The sequence below is a fragment of the Carcharhinus amblyrhynchos genome, chromosome 31 (assembly GCF_965287045.1).
Source record: "Carcharhinus amblyrhynchos chromosome 31, sCarAmb.v2.hapA, whole genome shotgun sequence".
Taxonomy (NCBI): Eukaryota; Metazoa; Chordata; class Chondrichthyes; order Carcharhiniformes; family Carcharhinidae; genus Carcharhinus; species Carcharhinus amblyrhynchos.
In genome coordinates, this window is record NC_137354.1 from 1,638,034 (window position 1) to 1,664,260 (window position 26,227).

A 26,227-nucleotide genomic window follows, 5' to 3' on the forward strand; every position below is an offset into this window, starting at 1 on the left:
CACCGTACTGTGAAACCAGCAAGGTGCAGAGACTGTACTGTGAAACCAGCAAGGTGCAGAGACTGTACTGTAAAACCAGCAAGGTGCAGAGACTGTACTGTGAAACCAGCAAGGTGCAGAGACTGTACTGTGAAACCAGCAAGGTGCAGACACCGTACTGTAAAACCAGCAAGGTGCAGAGACTGTACTGTAAAACCAGCAAGGTGCAGAGACTGTACTGTGAAACCAGCAAGGTGCAGAGACTGTACTGTAAAACCAGCAAGGTGCAGAGACTCTACTGTGAAACCAGCAAGGTGCAGAGACTGTACTGTAAAACCAGCAAGGTGCAGAGACTGTACTGTAAAACCAGCAAGGCGCAGACACCGTACTGTAAAACCAGCAAGGTGCAGAGACTGTACTGTAAAACCAGCAAGGTGCAGAGACTGTACTGTAAAACCAGCAAGGTGCAGAGACTGTACTGTAAAACCAGCAAGGCGCAGAGACTGTACTGTGAATCCAGCAAGGTGCAGAGACTGTACTGTGAAACCAGCAAGGTGCAGAGACTGCACTGTAAAACCAGCAAGGTGCAGACACCGTACTGTAAAACCAGCAAGGTGCAGAGACTGTACTGTGAAACCAACAAGATGCAGAGACTGTACTGTGAAACCAGCAAGGTGCAGAGACTGTACTGTGAAACCAGCAAGGTGCAGAGACTGTACTGTAAAACCAGCAAGGTGCAGACACCGCACTGTAAAACCAGCAAGGTGCAGAGACTGTACTGTGAAACCAGCAAGGTGCAGAGACTGTACTGTAAAACCAGCAAGGTGCAGAGACTGTACTGTAAAACCAGCAAGGTGCATAGACACCGTACTGCAAAACCAGCAAGGTGCAGACACCGTACTGTAAAACCAGCAAGGTGCAGAGACTGTACTGTAAAACCAGCAAGGTGCAGAGACTGTACTGTGAAACCAGCAAGGCGCAGACACCGTACTGTAAAACCAGCAAGGTGCAGACACCGTACTGTAAAACCAGCAAGGTGCAGAGACTGTACTGTAAAACCAGCAAGGTGCAGAGACTGTACTGTGAAACCAGCAAGGCGCAGACACCGTACTGTAAAACCAGCAAGGTGCAGAGACTGTACTGTGAAACCAGCAAGGTGCAGAGACGGTACTGTGAAACCTGCAAGGTGCAGAGACTGCACTGTGAAACGAGCAAGGTGCAGACACCGTACTGTAAAACCAGCAAGGTGCAGAGACTGTACTGTAAAACCAGCAAGGCGCAGACAACGTACTGTAAAACCAGCAAGGTGCAGAGACGGTACTGTGAAACCTGCAAGGTGCAGAGACTGCACTGTGAAACGAGCAAGGTGCAGACACCGTACTGTAAAACCAGCAAGGTGCAGAGACTGTACTGTGAAACCAGCAAGGTGAAGACGCCGTACTGTAAAACCAGCAAGGTGCAGTCACCGTACTGTAAAACCAGCAAGGTACAGACACCGCACTGTAAAACCAGCAAGGTGCAGAGACTGTACTGTAAAACCAGCAAGGTGCAGACACCGTACTGTAAAACCAGCAAGGTGCAGACACCGTACTGTAAAACCAGCAAGGTGCAGACAACGTACTGTAAAACCAGCAAGGTGCAGAGAATGTGCTGTAAAACCTGCAAGGTGCAGAGACTGTACTGTAAAACCAGCAAGGTGCAGAGACTGCACTGTTAATCCAGCAAGGTGCAGAGACTGTACAGTGAGACCAGCAAGGTGCAGAGACTGCACTGTGAAACCAGCAAGGTGCAGAGACTGTACTGTAAAACCAGCAAGGTGCAGAGACTGTAGTGTGAAACCAGCAAGGTGCAGAGACTGTACTGTGAAACCGGCAAGGTGCAGAGACTGTACTGTAAAACCAGCAAGGTGCAGAGACTGTACTGTAAAACCAGCAAGGCGCAGAGACTGTACTGTGAAACCAGCAATGTGCAGAGACTGTACTGTAAAACCAGCAAGGTGCAGAGACTGTACTGTGAAACCAGCAAGGTGCAGAGACTGTACTGTGAAACCGGCAAGGTGCAGAGACTGTACTGTAAAACCAGCAAGGTGCAGAGACTGTACTGTAAAACCAGCAAGGCGCAGAGACTGTACTGTGAAACCAGCAAGGTGCAGAGACTGTACTGTAAAACCAGCAAGGTGCAGACACCGTACTGTAAAACCAGCAAGGCGCAGAGACTGTACTGTAAAACCAGCAAGGCGCAGAGACTGTACTGTAAAACCAGCAAGGTGCAGAGACTGTACTGTAAAACCAGCAAGGTGCAGACACCGTACTGTAAAACCAGCAAGGTGCAGAGAATGTACTGTAAAACCAGCAAGGCGCAGAGACTGTACTGTGAAACCATCAAGGTGCAGAGACTGTACTGTAAAACCAGCAAGGTGCAGAGACTGTACTGTAAAACCAGCAAGGTGCAGAGACTGTACTGTAAAACCAGCAAGGTGCAGAGACTGTACTGTGAAACCAGCAAGGTGCAGACACCGTACTGTAAAACCAGCAAGGTGCAGAGACTGTACTGTAAAACCAGCAAGGTGCAGAGACTGTACTGTGAAACCAGCAAGGTGCAGAGACTGTACTGTAAAACCAGCAAGGTGCAGAGACTGTGCTGTGAAACCAGCAAGGTGCAGAGACTGCACTGTGAAACCAGCAAGGTGCAGAGACTGTACAGTGAGACCAGCAAGGTGCAGAGACTGTACTGTAAAACCAGCAAGGCGCAGAGACTGTACTGTGAAACCAGCAAGGTGCAGAGACTGTACTGTAAAACCAGCAAGGTGCAGAGACTGTACTGTGAAACCAGCAATGTGCAGAGACTGTACTGTGAAACCGGCAAGGTGCAGAGACTCAACTGTAAAACCAGCAAGGTGCAGAGACTGTACTGTAAAACCAGCAAGGCGCAGAGACTGTACTGTGAAACCAGCAAGGTGCAGAGACTGTACTGTAAAACCAGCAAGGTGCAGACACCGTACTGTAAAACCAGCAAGGCGCAGAGACTGTACTGTAAAACCAGCAAGGCGCAGAGACTGTACTGTAAAACCAGCAAGGTGCAGAGACTGTACTGTAAAACCAGCAAGGTGCAGACACCGTACTGTAAAACCAGCAAGGTGCAGAGAATGTACTGTAAAACCAGCAAGGCGCAGAGACTGTACTGTGAAACCAGCAAGGTGCAGACACTGTACTGTAAAACCAGCAAGGTGCAGAGACTGTACTGTAAAACCAGCAAGGCGCAGAGACTGTACTGTGAAACCAGCAAGGTGCAGAGACTGTACTGTGAAACCAGCAAGGTGCAGACACCGTACTGTAAAACCAGCAAGGTGCAGAGACTGTACTGTAAAACCAGCAAGGTGCAGAGACTGTACTGTGAAACCAGCAAGGTGCAGAGACTGTACTGTAAAACCAGCAAGGTGCAGAGACTGTACTGTGAAACCAGCAAGGTGCAGAGACTGTACTGTAAAACCAGCAAGGTGCAGAGACTGTACTGTAAAACCAGCAAGGTGCAGACACCGTACTGTAAAACCAGCAAGGTGCAGAGACTGTACTGTGAAACCAGCAAGGTGCAGAGACTGTACTGTAAAACCAGCAAGGTGCAGACACCGTACTGTGAAACCAGCAAGGTGCAGAGACTGTACTGTGAAACCAGCAAGGTGCAGAGACTGTACTGTAAAACCAGCAAGGTGCAGAGACTGTACTGTGAAACCAGCAAGGTGCAGAGACTGTACTGTGAAACCAGCAAGGTGCAGACACCGTACTGTAAAACCAGCAAGGTGCAGAGACTGTACTGTAAAACCAGCAAGGTGCAGAGACTGTACTGTGAAACCAGCAAGGTGCAGAGACTGTACTGTAAAACCAGCAAGGTGCAGAGACTCTACTGTGAAACCAGCAAGGTGCAGAGACTGTACTGTAAAACCAGCAAGGTGCAGAGACTGTACTGTAAAACCAGCAAGGCGCAGACACCGTACTGTAAAACCAGCAAGGTGCAGAGACTGTACTGTAAAACCAGCAAGGTGCAGAGACTGTACTGTAAAACCAGCAAGGTGCAGAGACTGTACTGTAAAACCAGCAAGGCGCAGAGACTGTACTGTGAATCCAGCAAGGTGCAGAGACTGTACTGTGAAACCAGCAAGGTGCAGAGACTGCACTGTAAAACCAGCAAGGTGCAGACACCGTACTGTAAAACCAGCAAGGTGCAGAGACTGTACTGTGAAACCAACAAGATGCAGAGACTGTACTGTGAAACCAGCAAGGTGCAGAGACTGTACTGTGAAACCAGCAAGGTGCAGAGACTGTACTGTAAAACCAGCAAGGTGCAGACACCGTACTGTAAAACCAGCAAGGTGCAGAGACTGTACTGTGAAACCAGCAAGGTGCAGAGACTGTACTGTAAAACCAGCAAGGTGCAGAGACTGTACTGTAAAACCAGCAAGGTGCATAGACACCGTACTGTAAAACCAGCAAGGTGCAGACACCGTACTGTAAAACCAGCAAGGTGCAGAGACTGTACTGTAAAACCAGCAAGGTGCAGAGACTGTACTGTGAAACCAGCAAGGCGCAGACACCGTACTGTAAAACCAGCAAGGTGCAGACACCGTACTGTAAAACCAGCAAGGTGCAGAGACTGTACTGTAAAACCAGCAAGGTGCAGAGACTGTACTGTGAAACCAGCAAGGCGCAGACACCGTACTGTAAAACCAGCAAGGTGCAGAGACTGTACTGTGAAACCAGCAAGGTGCAGAGACGGTACTGTGAAACCTGCAAGGTGCAGAGACTGCACTGTGAAACGAGCAAGGTGCAGACACCGTACTGTAAAACCAGCAAGGTGCAGAGACTGTACTGTAAAACCAGCAAGGCGCAGACAACGTACTGTAAAACCAGCAAGGTGCAGAGACGGTACTGTGAAACCTGCAAGGTGCAGAGACTGCACTGTGAAACGAGCAAGGTGCAGACACCGTACTGTAAAACCAGCAAGGTGCAGAGACTGTACTGTGAAACCAGCAAGGTGAAGACGCCGTACTGTAAAACCAGCAAGGTGCAGTCACCGTACTGTAAAACCAGCAAGGTACAGACACCGCACTGTAAAACCAGCAAGGTGCAGAGACTGTACTGTAAAACCAGCAAGGTGCAGAGACTGTACTGTGAAACCAGCAAGGTGCAGAGACTGTACTGTGAAACCAGCAAGGTGCAGACACTGTACTGTAAAACCAGCAAGGTGCAGAGACTGTAGTGTAAAACCAGCAAGGTGCAGACACCGTACTGTAAAACCAGCAAGGTACAGACACCGCACTGTAAAACCTGCAAGGTGCAGACACCGTACTGTGAAACCAGCAAGGTGCAGAGACTGTACTGTAAAACCAGCAAGGTGCAGAGACTGTACTGTAAAACCAGCAATGTGCAGAGACTGTACTGTAAAACCAACAAGGTGCAGACACTGTACTGTGAAACCAGCAAGGTGCAGAGACTGTACTGTGAAACCAGCAAGGTGCAGAGACTGTACTGTAAAACCAGCAAGGTGCAGACACTGTACTGTAAAACCAGCAAGGTGCAGAGACTGCACTGTAAAACCAGCAAGGTGCAGAGACTGTGCTGTGAAACCAGCAAGGTGCAGAGACTGTACTGTAAAACCAGCAAGATGCAGAGACTGCACTGTAAAACCAGCAAGGTGCAGAGACTGTACTGTGAAACCAGCAAGGTGCAGAGACTGTACTGTAAAACCAGCAAGGTGCAGAGACTGTACTGTGAAACCAGCAAGGTGCAGAGACTGTACTGTAAAACCAGCAAGGCGCAGACACCGTACTGTAAAACCAGCAAGGTGCAGAGACTGTACTGTGAAACCAGCAAGGTGCAGAGACTGTACTGTGAAACCTGCAAGGTGCAGAGACTGCACTGTGAAACGAGCAAGGTGCAGACACCGTACTGTAAAACCAGCAAGGTGCAGAGACTGTACTGTGAAACCAGCAAGGTGAAGACGCCGTACTGTAAAACCAGCAAGGTGCAGTCACCGTACTGTAAAACCAGCAAGGTACAGACACCGCACTGTAAAACCAGCAAGGTGCAGAGACTGTACTGTAAAACCAGCAAGGTGCAGAGACTGTACTGTGAAACCAGCAAGGTGCAGAGACTGTACTGTGAAACCAGCAAGGTGCAGACACTGTACTGTAAAACCAGCAAGGTGCAGAGACTGTAGTGTAAAACCAGCAAGGTGCAGACACCGTACTGTAAAACCAGCAAGGTACAGACACCGCACTGTAAAACCTGCAAGGTGCAGACACCGTACTGTGAAACCAGCAAGGTGCAGAGACTGTACTGTAAAACCAGCAAGGTGCAGAGACTGTACTGTAAAACCAGCAATGTGCAGAGACTGTACTGTAAAACCAACAAGGTGCAGACACTGTACTGTGAAACCAGCAAGGTGCAGAGACTGTACTGTGAAACCAGCAAGGTGCAGAGACTGTACTGTAAAACCAGCAAGGTGCAGACACTGTACTGTAAAACCAGCAAGGTGCAGAGACTGCACTGTAAAACCAGCAAGGTGCAGAGACTGTGCTGTGAAACCAGCAAGGTGCAGAGACTGTACTGTAAAACCAGCAAGGTGCAGAGACTGCACTGTAAAACCAGCAAGGTGCAGAGACTGTACTGTGAAACCAGCAAGGTGCAGAGACTGTACTGTAAAACCAGCAAGGTGCAGAGACTGTACTGTGAAACCAGCAAGGTGCAGAGACTGTACTGTAAAACCAGCAAGGTGCAGAGACTGTACTGTAAAACCAGCAAGGTGCAGAGACTGTATTGTGAAACCAGCAAGGTGCAGAGACTGTACTGTAAAACCAGCAAGGCGCAGACACTGTACTGTAAAACCAGCAAGGTGCAGAGACTCTGCTGTGAAACCAGCAAGGTGCAGAGACTGTACTGTAAAACCAGCAAGGCGCAGAGACTGTACTGTGAAACCAGCAAGGTGCAGAGACTGTACTGTGAAACCAGCAAGGTGCAGAGACTGTACTGTGAAACCAGCAAGGTGCAGAGACTGTACTGTAAAACCAGCAAGGTGCAGAGACTGTACTGTGAAACCGGCAAGGTGCAGAGACTGTACTGTAAAACCAGCAAGGTGCAGAGACTGTACTGTAAAACCAGCAAGGCGCAGAGACTGTACTGTGAAACCAGCAAGGTGCAGAGACTGTACTGTGAAACCGGCAAGGTGCAGAGACTGTACTGTAAAACCAGCAAGGTGCAGAGACTGTACTGTAAAACCAGCAAGGCGCAGAGACTGTACTGTGAAACCAGCAAGGCGCAGACACCGTACCGTAAAACCAGCAAGGCGCAGAGACTGTACTGTAAAACCAGCAAGGTGCAGAGACTGTACTGTAAAACCAGCAAGGTGCAGACACCGTACTGTAAAACCAGCAAGGTGCAGACACCGTACTGTAAAACCAGCAAGGTGCAGACACCGTACTGTAAAACCAGCAAGGTGCAGAGAATGTGCTGTAAAACCTGCAAGGTGCAGAGACTGTACTGTAAAACCAGCAAGGTGCAGAGACTGCACTGTTAATCCAGCAAGGCGCAGAGACTGTACAGTGAGACCAGCAAGGTGCAGAGACTGCACTGTGAAACCAGCAAGGTGCAGAGACTGTAGTGTGAAACCAGCAAGGTGCAGAGACTGTACTGTGAAACCGGCAAGGTGCAGAGACTGTACTGTAAAACCAGCAAGGTGCAGAGACTGTACTGTAAAACCAGCAAGGCGCAGAGACTGTACTGTGAAACCAGCAATGTGCAGAGACTGTACTGTAAAACCAGCAAGGTGCAGAGACTGTACTGTGAAACCAGCAAGGTGCAGAGACTGTACTGTGAAACCGGCAAGGTGCAGAGACTGTACTGTAAAACCAGCAAGGTGCAGAGACTGTACTGTAAAACCAGCAAGGCGCAGAGACTGTACTGTGAAACCAGCAAGGTGCAGAGACTGTACTGTAAAACCAGCAAGGTGCAGACACCGTACTGTAAAACCAGCAAGGCGCAGAGACTGTACTGTAAAACCAGCAAGGCGCAGAGACTGTACTGTAAAACCAGCAAGGTGCAGAGACTGTACTGTAAAACCAGCAAGGTGCAGACACCGTACTGTAAAACCAGCAAGGTGCAGAGAATGTACTGTAAAACCAGCAAGGCGCAGAGACTGTACTGTGAAACCAACAAGGTGCAGAGACTGTACTGTAAAACCAGCAAGGTGCTGAGACTGTACTGTAAAACCAGCAAGGTGCAGAGACTGTAATGTAAAACCAGCAAGGTGCAGAGACTGTACTGTGAAACCAGCAAGGTGCAGACACCGTACTGTAAAACCAGCAAGGTGCAGAGACTGTACTGTAAAACCAGCAAGGTGCAGAGACTGTACTGTGAAACCAGCAAGGTGCAGAGACTGTACTGTAAAACCAGCAAGGTGCAGAGACTGTACTGTGAAACCAGCAAGGTGCAGAGACTGCACTGTGAAACCAGCAAGGTGCAGACACCGTACTGTAAAACCAGCAAGGTGCAGAGACTGTACTGTGAAACCAGCAAGGCGCAGAGACTGTACTGTGAAACCAGCAAGGTGCAGAGACTGTACTGTAAAACCAGCAAGGTGCAGAGACTGTACTGTGAAACCAGCAAGGTGCAGAGACTGTACAGTGAGACCAGCAAGGTGCAGAGACTGTACTGTAAAACCAGCAAGGCGCAGAGACTGTACTGTGAAACCAGCAAGGTGCAGAGACTGTACTGTAAAACCAGCAAGGTGCAGAGACTGTACTGTGAAACCAGCAAGGTGCAGAGACTGTACTGTGAAACCGGCAAGGTGCAGAGACTGTACTGTAAAACCAGCAAGGTGCAGAGACTGTACTGTAAAACCAGCAAGGCGCAGAGACTGTACTGTGAAACCAGCAAGGTGCAGAGACTGTACTGTAAAACCAGCAAGGTGCAGACACCGTACTGTAAAACCAGCAAGGCGCAGAGACTGTACTGTAAAACCAGCAAGGCGCAGAGACTGTACTGTAAAACCAGCAAGGTGCAGAGACTGTACTGTAAAACCAGCAAGGTGCAGACACCGTACTGTAAAACCAGCAAGGTGCAGAGAATGTACTGTAAAACCAGCAAGGCGCAGAGACTGTACTGTGAAACCAACAAGGTGCAGAGACTGTACTGTAAAACCAGCAAGGTGCAGAGACTGTACTGTAAAACCAGCAAGGTGCAGAGACTGTACTGTGAAACCAGCAAGGTGCAGAGACTGTACTGTAAAACCAGCAAGGTGCAGAGACTGTACTGTGAAACCAGCAAGGTGCAGAGACTGTACTGTAAAACCAGCAAGGTGCAGAGACTGTACTGTAAAACCAGCAAGGTGCAGACACCGTACTGTAAAACCAGCAAGGTGCAGAGACTGTACTGTAAAACCAGCAAGGTGCAGAGACTGCACTGTAAAACCAGCAAGGTGCAGAGACTGTACTGTAAAACCAGCAAGGTGCAGACACCGTACTGTAAAACCAGCAAGGTGCAGAGACTGCACTGTAAAACCAGCAAGGTGCAGAGACTGTACTGTAAAACCAGCAAGGTGCAGACACCGTACTGTAAAACCAGCAAGGTGCAGAGACTGCAGTGTAAAACCAGCAAGGTGCAGAGACTGTACTGTGAAACCAGCAAGGTGCAGAGACTGTACTGTAAAACCAGCAAGGTGCCGACACTGTACTGTAAAACCAGCAAGGTGCAGAGACTGCACTGTAAAACCAGCAAGGTGCAGAGACTACTGTGAAACCAGCAAGGTGGTAATTTGTGCAGGCGTGTTACCTGAGGTTCTTGTTGAGATGTCAGGCGTGAGTCTCCCAGCCCGCTGCATTGCGGACTCTGTCAGCGCGGAGTTTGTAGGTAGAATCTCCACCAACATCCAGCTGATTGTGACTTTCCCAGGATATGTTTTCCAACCTAATCACTGGGAATCAATGCACGGCTGATTATAAAATGAAAATGTCCATTTCTCTCTCATTAGTGAGGCCGGGATAGTATTCTCTGGGCTTGCTGAAGTTTCCTAACTCAGCAGGTGAGGTTCCGATCAGCGGGGATTAAAGCTGGCTCCTATTTAGGGGAACCAGGAGTGATCGCCCTGATGGTGGGGACAGAGGCTGGGTCGGGGATGGTTCCGGTGGCAGTGATGTGTGGGCTCTTGTTCAGCATCGAGCTGGGAAAATGGGAATCCCCATGCAACCTGGAAAGCTGTGATCAGGTCTGGCTGAGTTATTGAGAGAGAAAGGGATGTTTCCGGGTAAAAGGCAGAGCACCGATTACGCTGCACTGATGATGCCACATCTAATATGCAGTATGGGTCATTTAGCAATTGTGCTGAATACTCATGGCCAGTTCAGCTGGTGCACTGGAAGTGGGAAGAAGCATTTGGAAAAGATGATTATTTATTTAGAGAATGCGGGGACAGGAGGATGTACAAAAGGTGAGGGGGGAGGGTGTGTTGGGGGGGCTGATCTCCGTTTTAAATTTTTCACTAGTTTTCTATCACCTTCCATTGCTTTTCTATAAATGATGAAGACTTGTTTTGTATCTGGAGATGCTGAAATACTCTGGGAAAGTATTTCAAACTGCATTAGGCTTCAGTGAGGTTCAGGAACCTGCACACTTCAGGTCATATCTACAAATGAGATTGGGCAAAGTTTGATGTTGCTAATAGCTTGTTTCCCCACGTACATCAGACAGACGCTTTCAGCTGTAAATAGCTGTTTTTAAACATGCGGGGAAGCGATGGACATTCTTTTATTATCATGGCCCTAATATATTACTGTATGAAAAGAAAGGTTAGGTTACATTTACCATTCCATTAAGGAGGAGATGGAAGTGGTCTGAGTGTGAAGAACACCATGTGCTTTGATGTGTTTCTCTTTAATGTTTTCTTATATTTTGAAGCTTGAATTAAAGTAGTTTTTGATTAAATGTAACCCCCGACTCAGAGGATGGATTTCTCTGTTTCTGTTTCCATTTCTTTCCATGCGACTGCTGTCATTTCCTCTTGAGAAATTGAATATTTTGCTTTGAAAATGCTTTTGTGTTCAGAATTTTACAACAAAGACTCACCCCTTGGCTGACAGATGCTGCTCTGCATCAATAATCCATTGATGATGCAGGACCGTTTCGCTGAGTTGGCTGGACGTCTGGTTTGTGATGAGAAGAGATGTTAACAACACGGGTTCAATTCCTGTACCAGCTGAGGTTATTCATGAAGGTCCTGCCTTCTCCACCTTGCCCCTCACCTGTGGTGTGGTGACCCTCAGATTAAAATCCCCACCAGTCAGCTCCTTCTCTCAAAGGATATGGCGATACCATTTCTGTTCGGTGACTCTGTGCTGTCGTGTGTCTTGAAGGCTGCCTTGGAGAACACTTACCCAAAGATCAGAGGCAGAATATTCTTGACGTGACAGTGCAGAGTCTCTGAGCAGAAACTGACATCCAAGTTCCGCACACATGAGGACGGCCTCAACCGGGATCTTGGTTTCATGTCACACTATCTGTAATCCCCACCATTTGGCCTGGGCTTGCAGAATCCTACCAGCTGGCTTGAGACAATTCACACCTCTTTAACCTGTGATTATCCCTCTCTCCACTTGCACTGTCTGTACCTGTAAAGACTCGCATTCCAACCATTTTTCGTATTCCAATCTGTTATTATCTTGCAATTGTGTCTTTAACTATATATGTCCTGTTTGTGAACTAACCTCCGAAAGCTCATGATTCCAAATAAACCTGGTGTTGTGAGACTTCTTACTGTGCCTCAATGGAGTGAGAGCAGCCCATGGTTATCTGGGACTATGGCAACTTTAGTGGAGAGGGCAGATTTTCTTGACTTCACACCAAGACGATGACCTGTATTCTTGGGGAGCAGAACATTTTCTCATTGATAAGTTCCAGGGTTAGTATCACATGGCTCAGCGCTGTTTTATATTTCCATTTCCCATTGTGTTTATCAGTGCTGTTGTGTACAGTGCAGTTTATTGCCAATTATTATTGAATTCCCGACTGCCTTCACACCCATTAGGAACTGGGTATGATTCTGGTTAGAAAATGCTCGATATTCTCAGCAAGCCAGGCAGCCTGTGTAAAGAGAGAGATACAGGACAGGATTATTATCAGAAATGTAAAGTTTCACGTCAGTGTAAATATGTGACCCAAATGATCACTGCTGTTTCTCTTTTGTAAAAAGTCTGACAACACCAGGTTTCAGTCCAACCGATTTATTTGATAGTAAATTCACTAGCTTTCGAGGGGATTCCCTCTTCTTCAGGTGAATGGAGAGTTCTGGCCTCAGACAGAGCATATAAATCACAGATGTTGTGTAAAGTTCTCAGTGCTGCTCCTCTGTGCCTCAGGACCTCTGACATTTATGATTTAGAAATTTGAAACTCAAACCCAAGGTAGGAATCAAAGCCCAGAAGCTGAGTAGCTGAGAGTAGTCCTGGTCTTGCCTAGGCAGTGAGTAACTGCTCAGAGGTCAATATCTCTCCACACAATATCAAAAAGTAAAGGGTAATGTCACAGTAACTGGGTCTTTGCTTGATCACACTGAGTTCTAACAATCTTTGGACAACAGGTATTACGAGATAATTATGCAGTAGATACAGAAGGGCAAAGGCAACATACTGTTCCCATGGTTATAATGAAGGAAATTTCTTGGCCTCATCAATACCAAAGAAACCATTGTTTCTCATTCACATTTCTTCGAATGGAATATTATAAAGTGAGCTAGTTGCTTCTTTATTTTCAAGACTTTTGCTAAAGTAACTACTTGTTTTATTGTAGATTTCCTTTGTGCCAAAAATGATACTGAACAAAGTGAGATGATGCTGTTGTTGTGTTGGGATTTTCTTTTACATGACTCATTTCAGTTTATTTTCTTCCCTTCAATTCATTCTGAGTCTCTCACACCGTCCGGCCATTCAGCATCCAGACGGTCAGTGGGATGGTGCCAGCGCTGAACATCAGCCTGATCTTTGGCCTACAATCAGGGTCCTGTCTCCATGGCCACCTCCCCATCCAGTCCTCTCTCTATTCTTACATCTCCGTCTGTTTCTCCTGTATCTGACTCTGACAGCTTAGCTTTTCTTATAAGGAAATATTGAGTCAAGAAGGGAACCACTTCTCATCAGTAATCAAACCCGTGGCTCAGAAAAATCTTTGTGGCGTGCAGGTATAGAGAACCAGATGCTGTTAAAGCTGGTTGTATTGACAGTCTCTGAGCCTGGTCTCAGTATCCATTCAGATTGCTCCATGTTGATTGCAGCATAAACGTTTTGTTAAAATAAAACATGGTAAATTGGGTGGGCTGGTGTGATTGGTCAAGTGGACATAAGTGGAGCAGATGGAGGCCATTCAGCCCATCAAGCCTGCCTCACCATACTATCATATGGCATAGGAGCAGAATTAGGCCACTCGGCCCATCGAATCTGCTCCACCATTCAATCATAGCTGATTTTTTTCCCATCCCCATTAAAGAACAAACAACAACGAACAAAGAAAATTACAGCACTGGAACAGGCCCTTCGGCCCTCCGAGCCTGCACCGACCATGCTACCCCACTTAACTAAAGCCCCCTACCTTCCAGGGACCATATCCCTCTACTCCCATCTCATTCATGTACTTGTCAAGACACCCCTTAAAAGTCACTACCGTATTCACTTCCATTACCTTCCCCGGCAACAAGTTCCAGGTACCCACCACTCTCTGTGTAAAATATCTGCCTCGTACATCTCTTTTAAACCTTGCCCCTCGCACTTTAAACCTATGCCCCTAGTAATTGACTCTTCCACCCTAGGAAAAAAGCTTCTGACTATCCACTCTGTCTATTCCCCTCATAAGCTTGTAGATTTCTGTCAGGTCTCCCCTCAATCTTCATCGCTCCAGTGAGAACAAACCAAGTTTCTCCAATCCTTCCTCAAAGCTTATGCCCTCCGTACCAGGCAATTGCCTGGTAAATCTTTTCTGTACCCTCTCCAAAGCCTCCACTTCCTTCTGGATGTGTGGCGACCAGAATTGAACACTATATTCCAAGTGCGGCCTCACTAAGGTTCTATAAACCATCAACATGATTTGCCAATTTTTAAACTCAATATCCCGGCCAATGAAGGCAAGCATGCCGTATGCCTTTTCCACCTGCATTACCACTTTCAGTGACCTGTGTACCTGTACACCCAGATCCCTTTGCCTATCAATACTCCGAAGGGTTCTGCCATTTAATGTATATTTCCTATCTGTATTAGACCTTCCAAAATGCATCACCTCACATTTTTCTGGATTAAATTCTGTTTTCTCCGGATTAAACTCCTGCCTTTTCCCTATAACCCCTGATCCCCTTATTAATCAAGAACCTATCTATCTGTCTTAAAGACACTCAATGACCAGGCCTCCACAGCATTCTGCAGCAAAGAGTTCCACAGACTCACCACTTCCTGCCTGAAGCAATTCCTCTTCATCTCTGTTTGAAAGGATTGTCCCTCTAGTTGTGCCCTCTGGTTCTAGATTTTCCTGTTACACAAAGATACACAAGGCAAACACACCTGGCCATCCCGTCGTATCGGGCAATGGAACTCTGTGTGAGAACCTCTCCGGCTATATCGTGGGCATCCTGAAACCCATTGTACAAAGAACCCCCAGCTTTTGTCGCGACACTACGGACTTCATACTGAAACTCAGCACACACGGAGCAGTTGAACCAGGGACACTCCTCGTCACAATGTATGTCTCGACGCTCTACACCAACATCCCCCACAACGATGGCATTGCTGCGACTGCCTCAGTACTCAATGCTGACAACTGCCAGTTTCCAGATGCAATTTTACAACTCATCCGCTTTATCCTGGACCACAATGTCTTCACCTTCAACAACCAGTTTTTCATCCAGACACATGGAACAGCCATGGGGACCAAATTTGCACCTCAATATGCCAACATCTTCATGCACAGGTTCGAACAAGGCTTCTTCACTGCACAGAATTTTCAATCGATGCTATACACTAGATACATCGATGACATTTTCTTCCTTTGGCCTCGTGGTGAACAATCACTGAAACAACTATATGATGATATCAACAAATTCCACCCCACCATCAGACTCACCATGGACTATTCCCCAGAATCAGTTGCATTCTTGGACACACGCATCTCCATTAAGGATGGTCACCTCAGCACCTCACTGTACCGTAAGCCCACAGACAATCTCTCAATGCTCCACTTCTCCAGCTTCCACCCTAAACATGTTAAAGAAGCCATCCCCTATGGACAAGCCCTCCGTATACACAGGATTTGCTCAGATGAGGAGGATCGTGACAGACACCTCCAGACACTGAAAGATGCCCTCTTAAGAACAGGATATGGCGCTCGACTCATAGATCGACAGTTCCGATGTGCCACAGCAAAAAACTGCACTGATCTCCTCAGAAGGCAAACACGGGACACAGTGGACAGAGTACCCTTCGTCATCCAGTACTTCCCTGGAGCGGAGAAGCTACGACATCTTCTCCAGAGTCTTCAACATATCATTGATGAAGACAAACATCTCGCCAGGGCCATCCCCACACCCCCACTTCTTGCTTTCAATCACGCAACCTCAAACAGACCATTGTTCACAGCAAACTACCCAGTCTTCAGGAGAACAGTGACCACAATACCACACAACCCTGCCACAGCAACCTCTGCAAGACATGCCGGATCATCGACATGGATACCATCATCACATGTGAGAGTACCATCCACCAGGTACATGGTAAATACTCTTGCAACTCGGCCAACGTTGTCTACCTGATACGTTGCAAGAAAGGATGTCCCGAAGCATGGTACATTGGGGAGACCATGCAGACGCTACAACAACGGATGAATGAACATCGCTCGACAATCACCAGGCAAGACTGTTCCCTTCATGTTGGCGAACACTTCAGTGGTCATGGGCATTCAGCCTCTGACCTTCGGGTAAGCGTTCTCCAAGGCGGCCTTCACGACACACGACAGCGCAGAGTCGCTGAGCAGAGACTGATATCCAAGTTCCGCACACATGAGGACGGTCTCAACAGGGATCTTGGGTTCATGTCGCACTATCTGTAACCCCCGTGACTTGCCTGGGTTTGCAAAACCTCACTTACTGTACTGTGTGGAGACAATACACATCTCTTTAACCTGTGATCAGTGATCCTTCCACTCACATTGTCAGCCACTTCAGGTCTTGAACAACAGGTTAGGTGTAAGGATTCGCATTCTAATCAGTAATCTCTAAACTGTCTGTGCTTTATATGCTCTGTCTGAGGCCAGAACTCTCCATTCACCTGACGAAGGGGCTAACCCCGAAAGCTTGTGAGTCTATTATCAAATAAATCGGTTGGACTAAAACCTGGTGTTGTCAGACTTTTTACTGTGTTTACGCCAGTCCAACGCCGGCATACCCACATCTAGATTTTCCTACCAGTGGAAACGTCTTCTCCATGTCCACTCTACCCTGGCCTTGCAGTATTCTGTAAGTTTCAATAAGATCCCCCCTCATCCTTCTAAACTCCAATGAGTACAGACCCAGCGTCCTCAACCGTTCCTCATACAACAAGCTATTCATTCCAGGAATCATTCCAGGGAACCTCCTCTGGACTGTTTCCAAGGCCAGCACATCCTTCCTTAGATATGGGGCCCAAAAACTGCTCACAATACTCCACCATTCAAAACGATCATAACTGATTATAATTATCATCTCAACCCCACTTTGCTGTCAGCCTCCTATAATCCTTCATTCCCTTGTTGATCAAGAATCTGCCAAATCCGACGGTGACTATATTTAATGGCGCAGCTTCCCCTGCTGTCTGCGGTCAAGAATTGCAAAGATTAACCAGGCTCTGAGAGAAGAAACTCCTCTTTGTCTTCATCTTAAATGGGAGAGCCCTTATTCTGAAGCTGTGATTCCTCGTTCCAGATTCCCCCATGAGGGGGGACATCCTCTCATTGCCATGAATGGGTTCACCATTCTGTGAATGAGGAGCTGGTAAAAGATGCTCTGTTGTGGCTAGAGATGATGTGAGCGTGCCGGCGTTGGACTGGGGTAAACACAGTAAAAAGTCTGACAACACCAGGTTTAAGTCCAACCGATTTATTTGATAGTAAACTCACTAGCTTTCGAGGTTTCCCTCTTCTTCAGGTTACCTGAAGAAGAAGGAAACCTCGAAAGCTAGTGAGTTTACTATCAAATAAATCGGTTGGACTTAAACCTGATGTTGTGAGACTTTTTACTGTGGCTACAGATGGCCAGGGCAGAATCCACGATTCATAAGTTAGCAATTTGATTCAATCGAAGGCATTGGGTGAGAGAAAATATATTGGAACAGACCCCAGAATTAAAATGGACAGCTGGCTGCAGCTGAATAGAAATGAGGAGAGGTTAGAGGTTGATGGCAAAGGAAACTGCAAGTCAGCTCCTTAAATAGAGGCAGAAAAATGAAGGAATAGAACTGGGCATGATCAGGAGAAATAGGACAGTGAGACAAACCTGTGTGACTTTTATATCAATAGTGAACAGTCAGAAACAGAACGCGAGGAACAGGATGGGATTGTAAACTTTCCAGACAGAATGATAGTTTGATGTGTACAGGTGAAGAGTAGTGAATGAATTACACTTTGAGAATACTTAATACTCTTCATATGTCTTCAGAGTCAGGGATCCAATGTTTACAAGCTCAGCACTGAGGTCTCCAATCAGTGAGTCTACAATCGAGATTATTATACTGAGATGTTTAATTTCCATTATTTTGATATTCTAATCACAGCGTAAAATGAAACCTTAAAAAACTGTACAAAACTACTACCGTATGCAGGCAAGAATTTATATAGAATATATAGATCATAGAATCCCTACATTGTAGAAGGAAGCCATTTGGCCCATCGAGCCTGCGTTAACAACAGCCCCATCACAGGCCCTAGCCCCACAAATTTACCCCACTAATCCCTCTAACTTACACATTCCCTGACACGACGGGGCAATTTAGCATGGCCAATTAACCTAATCTGCACATCTTTGGACCGTGGGAGGAAACCCACACAGACACAGGGAGAACATGCAAACTCCACACAGACAGTGACTCAAGCTGGGAATCGAACCCAGGTCCCTGGCGCTGTGAGGCAGCAGTGCTAACCACTGTGTCACCATGCCACCCAATGATCAGGGTTTTGCTTCAAATACATGAGTGGGAATTTAAATGGAATATGTAAGTAGGAAATTCCATAGGATACCCAGGCAGGAGTTTATCTAGGATGACACGCCACTCAAGTCTCCCTATAACAGGATGTTTTGTGGATTGTGAAGGATGCAGATATTTATTCAATGTTTATATTTAACCATGTTGTGGAGATGCCGGCGTTGGACTGGGGTAAGCACAGTAAGAAGTCTCACAACACCAGGTTAAAGTCCAATAGGTTTATTTGGTAAAACAGGCTTTCGCAAACTTGTGCTACCAAATAAACCTATTGGACTTTAACCTGGTGTTGTGAGACTTTTTACTATATTTAACCATCCATGTGCTAATTGCAATGAAACAAATCTGGCAGGCTTTCTGAGGTTTAAAATAAGAAGTGGTTATTGAGTTGTTGGAGCTCCTTTAAATTTGAGTTATGACGAACGCACATGTAACAAACATACCAGATCCGACATGTGAAAACTGTAATTAAAGCACTCTTCCTACGTGATTTAGCTTTTTCCTTATCAATGTTCACCTTCTGAAGAACTGTTCTGGGATGGTGAGCAATTGGTGTGCCCATCAGGAGCTGGTATTGGGATAACTCTCCCTCCCCGTATGGGAGTGTTTGTCTTCTAAGATTAGGTGGAAATGGAGACTTGTGAGGCTTTTTTTAAATTAATTTGTGTGATATGGGCGTTGCTGGTTGGCCAGCATTTATTGCCCACCTGTAGTTACTCCTGGAGGGCAGTTGAGAGGAAACCACATTGCTGTGGCTCTGGAGTCACGTGTAGACCAGACCTGGTAAGGAAGGCAGATTTCCTTCCCTGAAGGACATGAGCGAACCAGATGGGTTTTTCCTGACAATCATCAATGGTTTCATGGTCATCAGTAGATTCTTAATTCTAGATATTTTTTATTGAATTCAAATTCCCCCATTTGCCACGGCGGATTTGAACTCGGGTCCCCAGAACTTTAGCTGAGTTTTGGATTAATTGTCTAGCAATAATACCACTAGGCCATCACTTCCCCTTATATGCGCTAATCCATACCTCTCTGCTTTATTGTACACAAGCTGAAATCCCCTAGTGTAACCGCCTGCACTAGGTACAATTTCAGAACTGTACCTCATTGTATTATCATGAGTTTGTGTGAAGGATAGAACCATTGTAGTGCAGTTGTCATGGGGAAAACTACAACTTGATTCACTGCTGTCACAGATTTGAAATGGACTAATTTGTTTTGCAATTAATTGAATTTTGGGGATCAGTTCAGTTCTGGGTTTCAGTGTTTTTTTTGAGTTCTTGTAGCAGTCGAGACTTTCCAAGGTAAACCCACAATCATAATTCCAAAAGATCGACCTGATAAAAGATCTCAGATGAATTGCTTCCTGGATTAACATGAGACTGGGTTATTCTTCCTTCACTTATTCAGAGAAAAGGAAAAGCAGGAAGGGTTACTGAATGTCAGCTGAACAGCTGCTCATTGATTTGGGAGCCCTGCACTCCTGGTGGGTTTAACTCTGCGGCATTCATACAGGGGCAGGTATCTGAGTTTGAGTGATCGAATTCCACTTCAGTTGACCTGCCAATGCCAATGGGAAAGGCACCAATTCTTCTGTTGGCAGCTGCATTTGGAATTTGTTCGGGCAAATCGCTGTCATCATTTTGTGCTTGTTTGGAACTATTATTCTATAACAACCTTGTGCAATAATTACGAAATATAATCATCTTCACTGAGTTCAGCTCTGAGACAAAAGGTTGTGAGTTCAATTCCTACTCCACAGATGTGGAGCACTGAGTGGAGTGCTGAATTGTCAGAGCTTCATTGTGTGGGCACATTGTCTGGGATTTAATACAAACAATTGCTGTGCAGGGCAGACAGTACTGAGGGAGTGCTACACTGTCAGAGGGTCAGTGCTGAGGGAGTGCTACACTGTCAGAGGGTCAGTGCTGAGGGAGTGCTAAACTGTCAGAGGGTCAGTGCTGAGGGAGTGCCGCACTGTCAGAAGGTCAGTGCTGAGGGAGTGCCGCACTGTCAGAGGGTCAGCGCTGAGGGAGTGCCGCACTGTCAGAGGGTCAGTGCTGAGGGAGTGCCGCACTGTCAGAGGGTCAGTGCTGAGGGAGTGCCGCACTGTCAGAAGGTCAGTGCTGAGGGAGTGCCGCACTGTCAGAGGGTCAGTACTGAGGGAGTGCCGCACTGTCAGAAGGTCAGTGCTGAGGGAGTGCCGCACTGTCAGAGGGTCAGTGCTGAGGGAGTGCCGCACTGTCAGAAGGTCAGTGCTGAGAGAGTGCCGCACTGTCAGAGGGTCAGTACTGAGGGAGTGCCGCACTGTCAGAGGGTCAGTGCTGAGGGAGCGCCGCACTGTCAGAGGGTCAGTGCTGAGGGAGTGCCGCACTGTCAGAGGGTCAGTACTGAGGGAGGGCCGCACTGTCAGAGGGTCAGCGCTGAGGGAGTGCCGCACTGTCAGAAGGTCAGTGCTGAGGGAGTGCCGCACTGTCAGAGGGTCAGTACTGAGGGAGTGCCGCACTGTCAGAGGGTCAGTGCTGAGGGAGCGCCGCACTGTCAGAGGGTCAGTGCTGAGGGAGTGTCGCACTGTCAGAGGGTCAGTGCTGAGGGAGTGCCGCACTGTCAGAGGGTCAGTGCTGAGGGAGCGCCGCACTGTCAGAGGGTCAGTGCTGAGGGAGTGCCGCACTGTCAGAGGGTCAGTACTGAGGGAGGGCTGCACTGTCAGAGGGTCAGCGCTGAGGGAGTGCCGCACTGTCAGAAGGTCAGTGCTGAGGGAGTGCCGCACTGTCAGAGGGTCAGTACTGAGGGAGTGCCGCACTGTCAGAGGGTCAGTGCTGAGGGAGCGCCGCACTGTCAGAGGGTCAGTGATGTAGATCCTATTTCTGTAATCAGATAAGAGCAGGCAGCTCTCCATGTTCCTTGGCCAATTTTCATCACTCAATGAACACAAGAAAAATCGATATTACTGCCCACTTCGTCTGGTTGGCTGGTTTGTTTGGATCTGCAAGGTTTCTATTGGCCTGTGTATGGTTTCAGTGTGTGTGACTAGGAGTATTTGAATGGTAGTAAAGTGGGTAAGGTACGGCTAGGAATCCCGAGCTCGATGAGTTCATCCACTCTCGCTGGAAAGAGTGAGGCTGAAAGTTGATGGGGAGAAACTGCTCAATTATCTCTACTTGTTCTAGTTGACATGTGATTGGAGCTATACTTTCTGTGGTAAATTCTCAATGTGCACTCAGCCTGGCTAATAAATGGAGTTATACCAAAGCTGCCCACAACCCAAGAACCAAAGTAAAGAAGAGGCAGTGATGCAGTGGCATTGTCACTGGGCTAGTAACCCAGAGACCCAGGGTAATATTCCGGCTGAGGAAGAAATTAGAATCCTATCAAAATCTGGAATTAAGAATCTACTGATGACCATGAAACCATTGCTGCTTGTTTGAAAAACCCACCTGGGTCACTAATGTCGTTTAGGGAAGGAAATCTGCCGTCCTTACCCAGTCTGGTCTACATGTCACTCAGAGGGTGGTGAGTGAGTGGAATCAGCTGCCTTCGGTGGTAGTAGAGGTGAACTGGCTGGGGTTTTTCCAGAGACTTCTGGATGAGTACATGGGATTTAATGGGATTGGGAGATATAGATAGGCCTGGTAGGTATGGATATGATCGGCGCAACTTGTGGGCCGAAGGGCCTGTTTGTGCTGTAGTGTTCTTTGTGGCTGCAGATCCACAGCAGCGTGGCTGACTCTCAACTACTCTCCAAGGGCAGTGAAGGATAGACAATAAATCCAGCCAGTGACACCCATGTCCCATGTGTGAATAATAAAAAAGGAGGCAATGCCCCAAGCCACGAATAAATAGAAAAAAGTAAAAGTAGAAAAAACTCCTTCGATAAAAAAATGCAACATATTAGTGTTGCTCAGAAAGAAACTCGGCAGCCTGGAGTATTTGTTAAAGTCATTTTGGTACTTTAGAAACATTATCAACTCTGTAAGTCATTACTGGAGGACCCAACTGTCTGGTCAGATCGCCTTTGATCTGTTATAATGTTTTACCTATTTGTGTTTTTCAGGCAGTGGAGACAAACTTAGCGTCAAAGGACAGCCACTGGGTCTTTGTAAATGAGGTAAGCCCACAGCCATTGTCCCAGGCATCAACAGTGACATTCTGTTTCATAAGAGGTGGATTATTGTCCAAAACTCACATACTGTTAATTGCCCTGTCTCTCACTATGCTCAGAGGAAGCCAATTCTCCAACGGGAGGAAGGGAGAATAAGAATTTGGAACCTCCTGGGGTACGGGGGGATTCCTGTACTGGGATTGTGGAGAGTTGGGAGGATCAGAATTTCAGCTGTTCCAGTAACAGCACTGCCAAATTCACAACTGGGCATGAAGGAACAGGCCACGGGCTTAGCAAGTGGCTGGATGGAGATGCTGGCTATCAACTTGCAGGATAGTTTCCTGATGTAAATCTGCAGCTGACAGGCAATAGTTGTGACTTCAAAGTTTATTTGACAGAGGACCGGTGTGGGGGTGGAGGTGTGTGGGTGTAAAGGGGTGCGGGAGTGGAGGGGTGCAGGAGTGGAGGGGTGCAGGAGTGGAGGGGTGCAGGAGTGGAGGGGTGCGGGGGTGGAGGGGTGCGGGGGTGGAGGGGTACGGGGTGGAGGGGTACGGGAGTGGAGGGGTGCAGGAGTGGAGGGGTGCAGGAGTGGAGGGGTGCGGGGGTGGAGGGGTACGGGAGTGGAGGGGTGCGGGGTGGAGGGGTACGGGAGTGGAGGGGTGCAGGGTGGAGGGGTGCAGGGTGGGGGGGTGCGGGGGGTGGAGGGGTGCGGGGGGTGGAGGGGTACGGGAGTGGAGGGGTGCGGGGTGGAGGGGTACGGGAGTGGAGGGGTGCGGGGTGGAGGGGTACGGGAGTGGAGGGGTGCGGGGTGGAGGGGTACGGGAGTGGAGGGGTGCGGGGTGGAGGGGTACGGGAGTGGAGGGGTGCGGGGTGGAGGGGTACGGGAGTGGAGGGGTGCAGGGTGGAGGGGTGTGGGGGGTGGAGGGGTGCGGGGGGTGGAGGGGTGCGGGGTGTGGAGGGGTGCGGGGATGGAGGGGTGTGGGGTGTAGGGTTGGTGTGGGGTTTGGATTGGTGTGGGGTGTAGGGTTGGTGTGGGGTGTGTATGGGGGTGCAGGGTTGGGGCAGGGTGTGTATGGGGGTGCAGGGTTGGTGTGGGGTATAGGGTTGGTGTGGGGCGTGTATGGGGGTGCAGGGTTGGTGTGGGGTGCAGCAAGTGGTTCGGAAGGTAAACAGAATGTTGGTGTTTATTGCAAGGGGAACGGAATATAAAAATCAGTAAGTTTTACTGCAGTTGTACAGAGACTTGAGAGACTGTTTCTGGAATACTTGTGTGTAGCTTTGGTCTCCTTGTTACTCCTTTGATTCTCCTTCTAAGTGATTACATTGCAAAGAGCAAGAAATGTGCAAATGTTAAGCTATGTTAATGATCTCTGAATGCACTGACTGTGTCTGTTCCCACAGGCACATTAGTAACTAAACAGCTCAGTGAGATTTGCAGCTTCCCATCAGCACTGAGTATTGGAAAGCTCTGCAATGCCTAACATCAATAAGAGCTCTGGTTTCACATATTGCTGCCTGTTCCCCATTGCTGGAAGCAATCTCAATCTAAATTCACGCAGCACAAACTGCTGCCCAGATTTATCTCCTACTCCAGCCCATGCTTTCTTTTGCACCCCCCTCCCCCCTTACTTCTTTTCACTACAACCAGAGAGCTCTGGGCAGCGTTGGGCTTTATGGAGGGCATGGAGGAAGTTTATTGGAATGATACCAGGGAAGTCAGGTATTTGGAGGGAGTTGAGAAGTTATTGAACAGAGAAAGGTAAGGGGAGAGAAAATTACAAAACTGCATAAAGTTTGAACAGAGATTGTTCCAGTTCAGGGCAGATAATAAACAGAGAAGATGCTGATTGAAGTTTCAGGCAGGAGATTAGTTTTTTTAATGCTCTGAGTAGTTACAACGTGCAGTGCGTTGTCTGAAAGAATGGTGGGAGCAGACGGTGCAGGGTAAGGAGAGAAACTCCGAAGGTGGATTGAAAGTGGATGAAAGCAGGGAAAAGGGGAGTATGGTTTGTGAGTGAGTTGTGTCACAAGCAGGGTGCTAGTGGGATCAGTGCTGACATTATTCTCCGCCTGTCCCTGTGATAGCCTGCTCCTTTAAGGGGCAAATTATCTGTGGCTCACAAAACCCATTGGGTAAATCATGGCGAGGTGCACAAATCGAGAGCAGAGTGTGGGCTTTCCAGCAGTTAGGGTCTAGAAGCATTCTTATCTCTGTCTTGTATAGTTATTTCCCCCAGATAACCCTTGTTTGTTTTGCAAGCTTGTTGGTTGTCTGTTCTTCGCAGCTATTAGAGTATCTGATTGAATCACTTCATAATTTTAAAGACATCAATTAGATCACCTCTCAATCTTCCTAAAAAGGAATGGAGTCTTTATTAAAGTAGTGAAACAAGGGGCACAATATTCTGCCTTTCCATGCCAGTGGCAGGGTCTGTTTTCCCGGTGGGATGGGGGTGCATTCAGTGAGAGATCCCATTGACCGTGACAGGAACAGAAAAACCTACCACCAGCCAACAGCCCACAGCCATTCGCTGCTGAGAAAATCACTGCAGTCAGGCCAGAGAATCCTGGCAAAGGAATGTAAGATTCCTCTTTACAACCCTATCCTTAATGCACACCATCCCCTCGCGGTCCATGCAGTGGGACTGGTTCTGATATACGTACATTCTGTGAAAACTTTGCTCTCAATCTGGCCAGTAATACATAAGAACTAGGAGCGGGAGTAGGGCAGCTGCCCCCTCCCATCCCAAACCTCCACCACCCACCCACCCCCCGGCCCCTCCGAGCCTGCTCCGCCATTCAATAAGGTCATGGCTGATCTTTTCGTGGATTCAGCTCCACTTACCCACCCGCTCACCATAACCCTTAATTCCTTTATTGTTCAAAAATTTATCGACCTTTGCCTTAAAAACATTCAGTGAGGTATCCTCAACTGCTTCACTGGGCAGGGAATTCCACAGATTCACAACCCTTTGGGTGAAGAAGTTCCTCCTCAACTCAGACCTAAATCTGCTTCCCCTTATTTTGAGGCTATGCCCCCTAGTTCTAGTTTCACCCGCCAGTGGAAACAACTTCCCTGCTTCTATCTTATCTATTCCTTTCAATCTTATATGTTTCGATAAGATCTCCCCTCATTCTTCTGAATTCCAATGAGTATAACCCCAGTCTACTCAGTCTCTCCTCATAAACCAACCCTCTCAACTCCGGAATCAACCTAGTGAATCTCCTCTGCACACCCTCCAGTGCCAGTATATCCTTACTCAAGTAAGGAGACCAAAACTGTACACAGTACTCCAGGTGTGTCCTCACCAGCACCTTATACAGCTGCAACATAATCTCACTGTTTTTAAACTCCATCCCTCTAGCAATAAAGGACAAAATTCCATTTGCCTTCTTAATCACCTGCTGCAGCTGCAAACCAACTCCCTGAGCTTCCTGCACGAGGACACCCAGGTCCCTCTGTACAGCAGCATGGTCCAGTAGATTAATGTCATAGTGAAGTGGCTCCATTGACAACAGGTAGTGAGGTGCTGGGTATATACACAACCTGTAAGCAATTATGAGATTGCAAAATTCTCCCAAAAATGGGGTTCCCCTCACAAGTGAACCACTCCTAGTAGGGATGGGGTGGGAGAGAGGCTAGCAGCCCTGGAGATTTCAGTCCTGGGCCTGCTAATAGCATTTAAATTATATTCAAATTACCTGCTGCGTATATTAGGCAGCGAACTGATGCTGTAAATCCGGCACTTTGAGATGTGTGGCAGCCCGGACAGGCAGCAGGAAACGTGGGAATCAATCGCCGCTCGAGTCTCCAAGCCCACTGTGCAAAAAAAGCATCGCAGCAGGATGGGAGAATCACCCCCGGTTTGTGATCCATCAAACAAAGAAGATGGAAG

General features: G+C 47.7%; 1 protein-coding gene across 1 annotated transcript in view; it reads left to right on the forward strand.

Moving 5' to 3' along the window:
• The window catches only part of LOC145360388 (glutamate receptor ionotropic, delta-1-like), an 800,432-nt gene that overhangs the window by 660,355 nt on the left and 113,850 nt on the right, over nt 1–26,227 (forward strand). Inside the window, exon 5 of the mRNA XM_080215582.1 lies at nt 22,284–22,337. Within this exon, the coding sequence (XP_080071708.1) occupies nt 22,284–22,337 (54 nt within the window). The remainder of the gene's footprint in view (nt 1–22,283; nt 22,338–26,227) is intronic.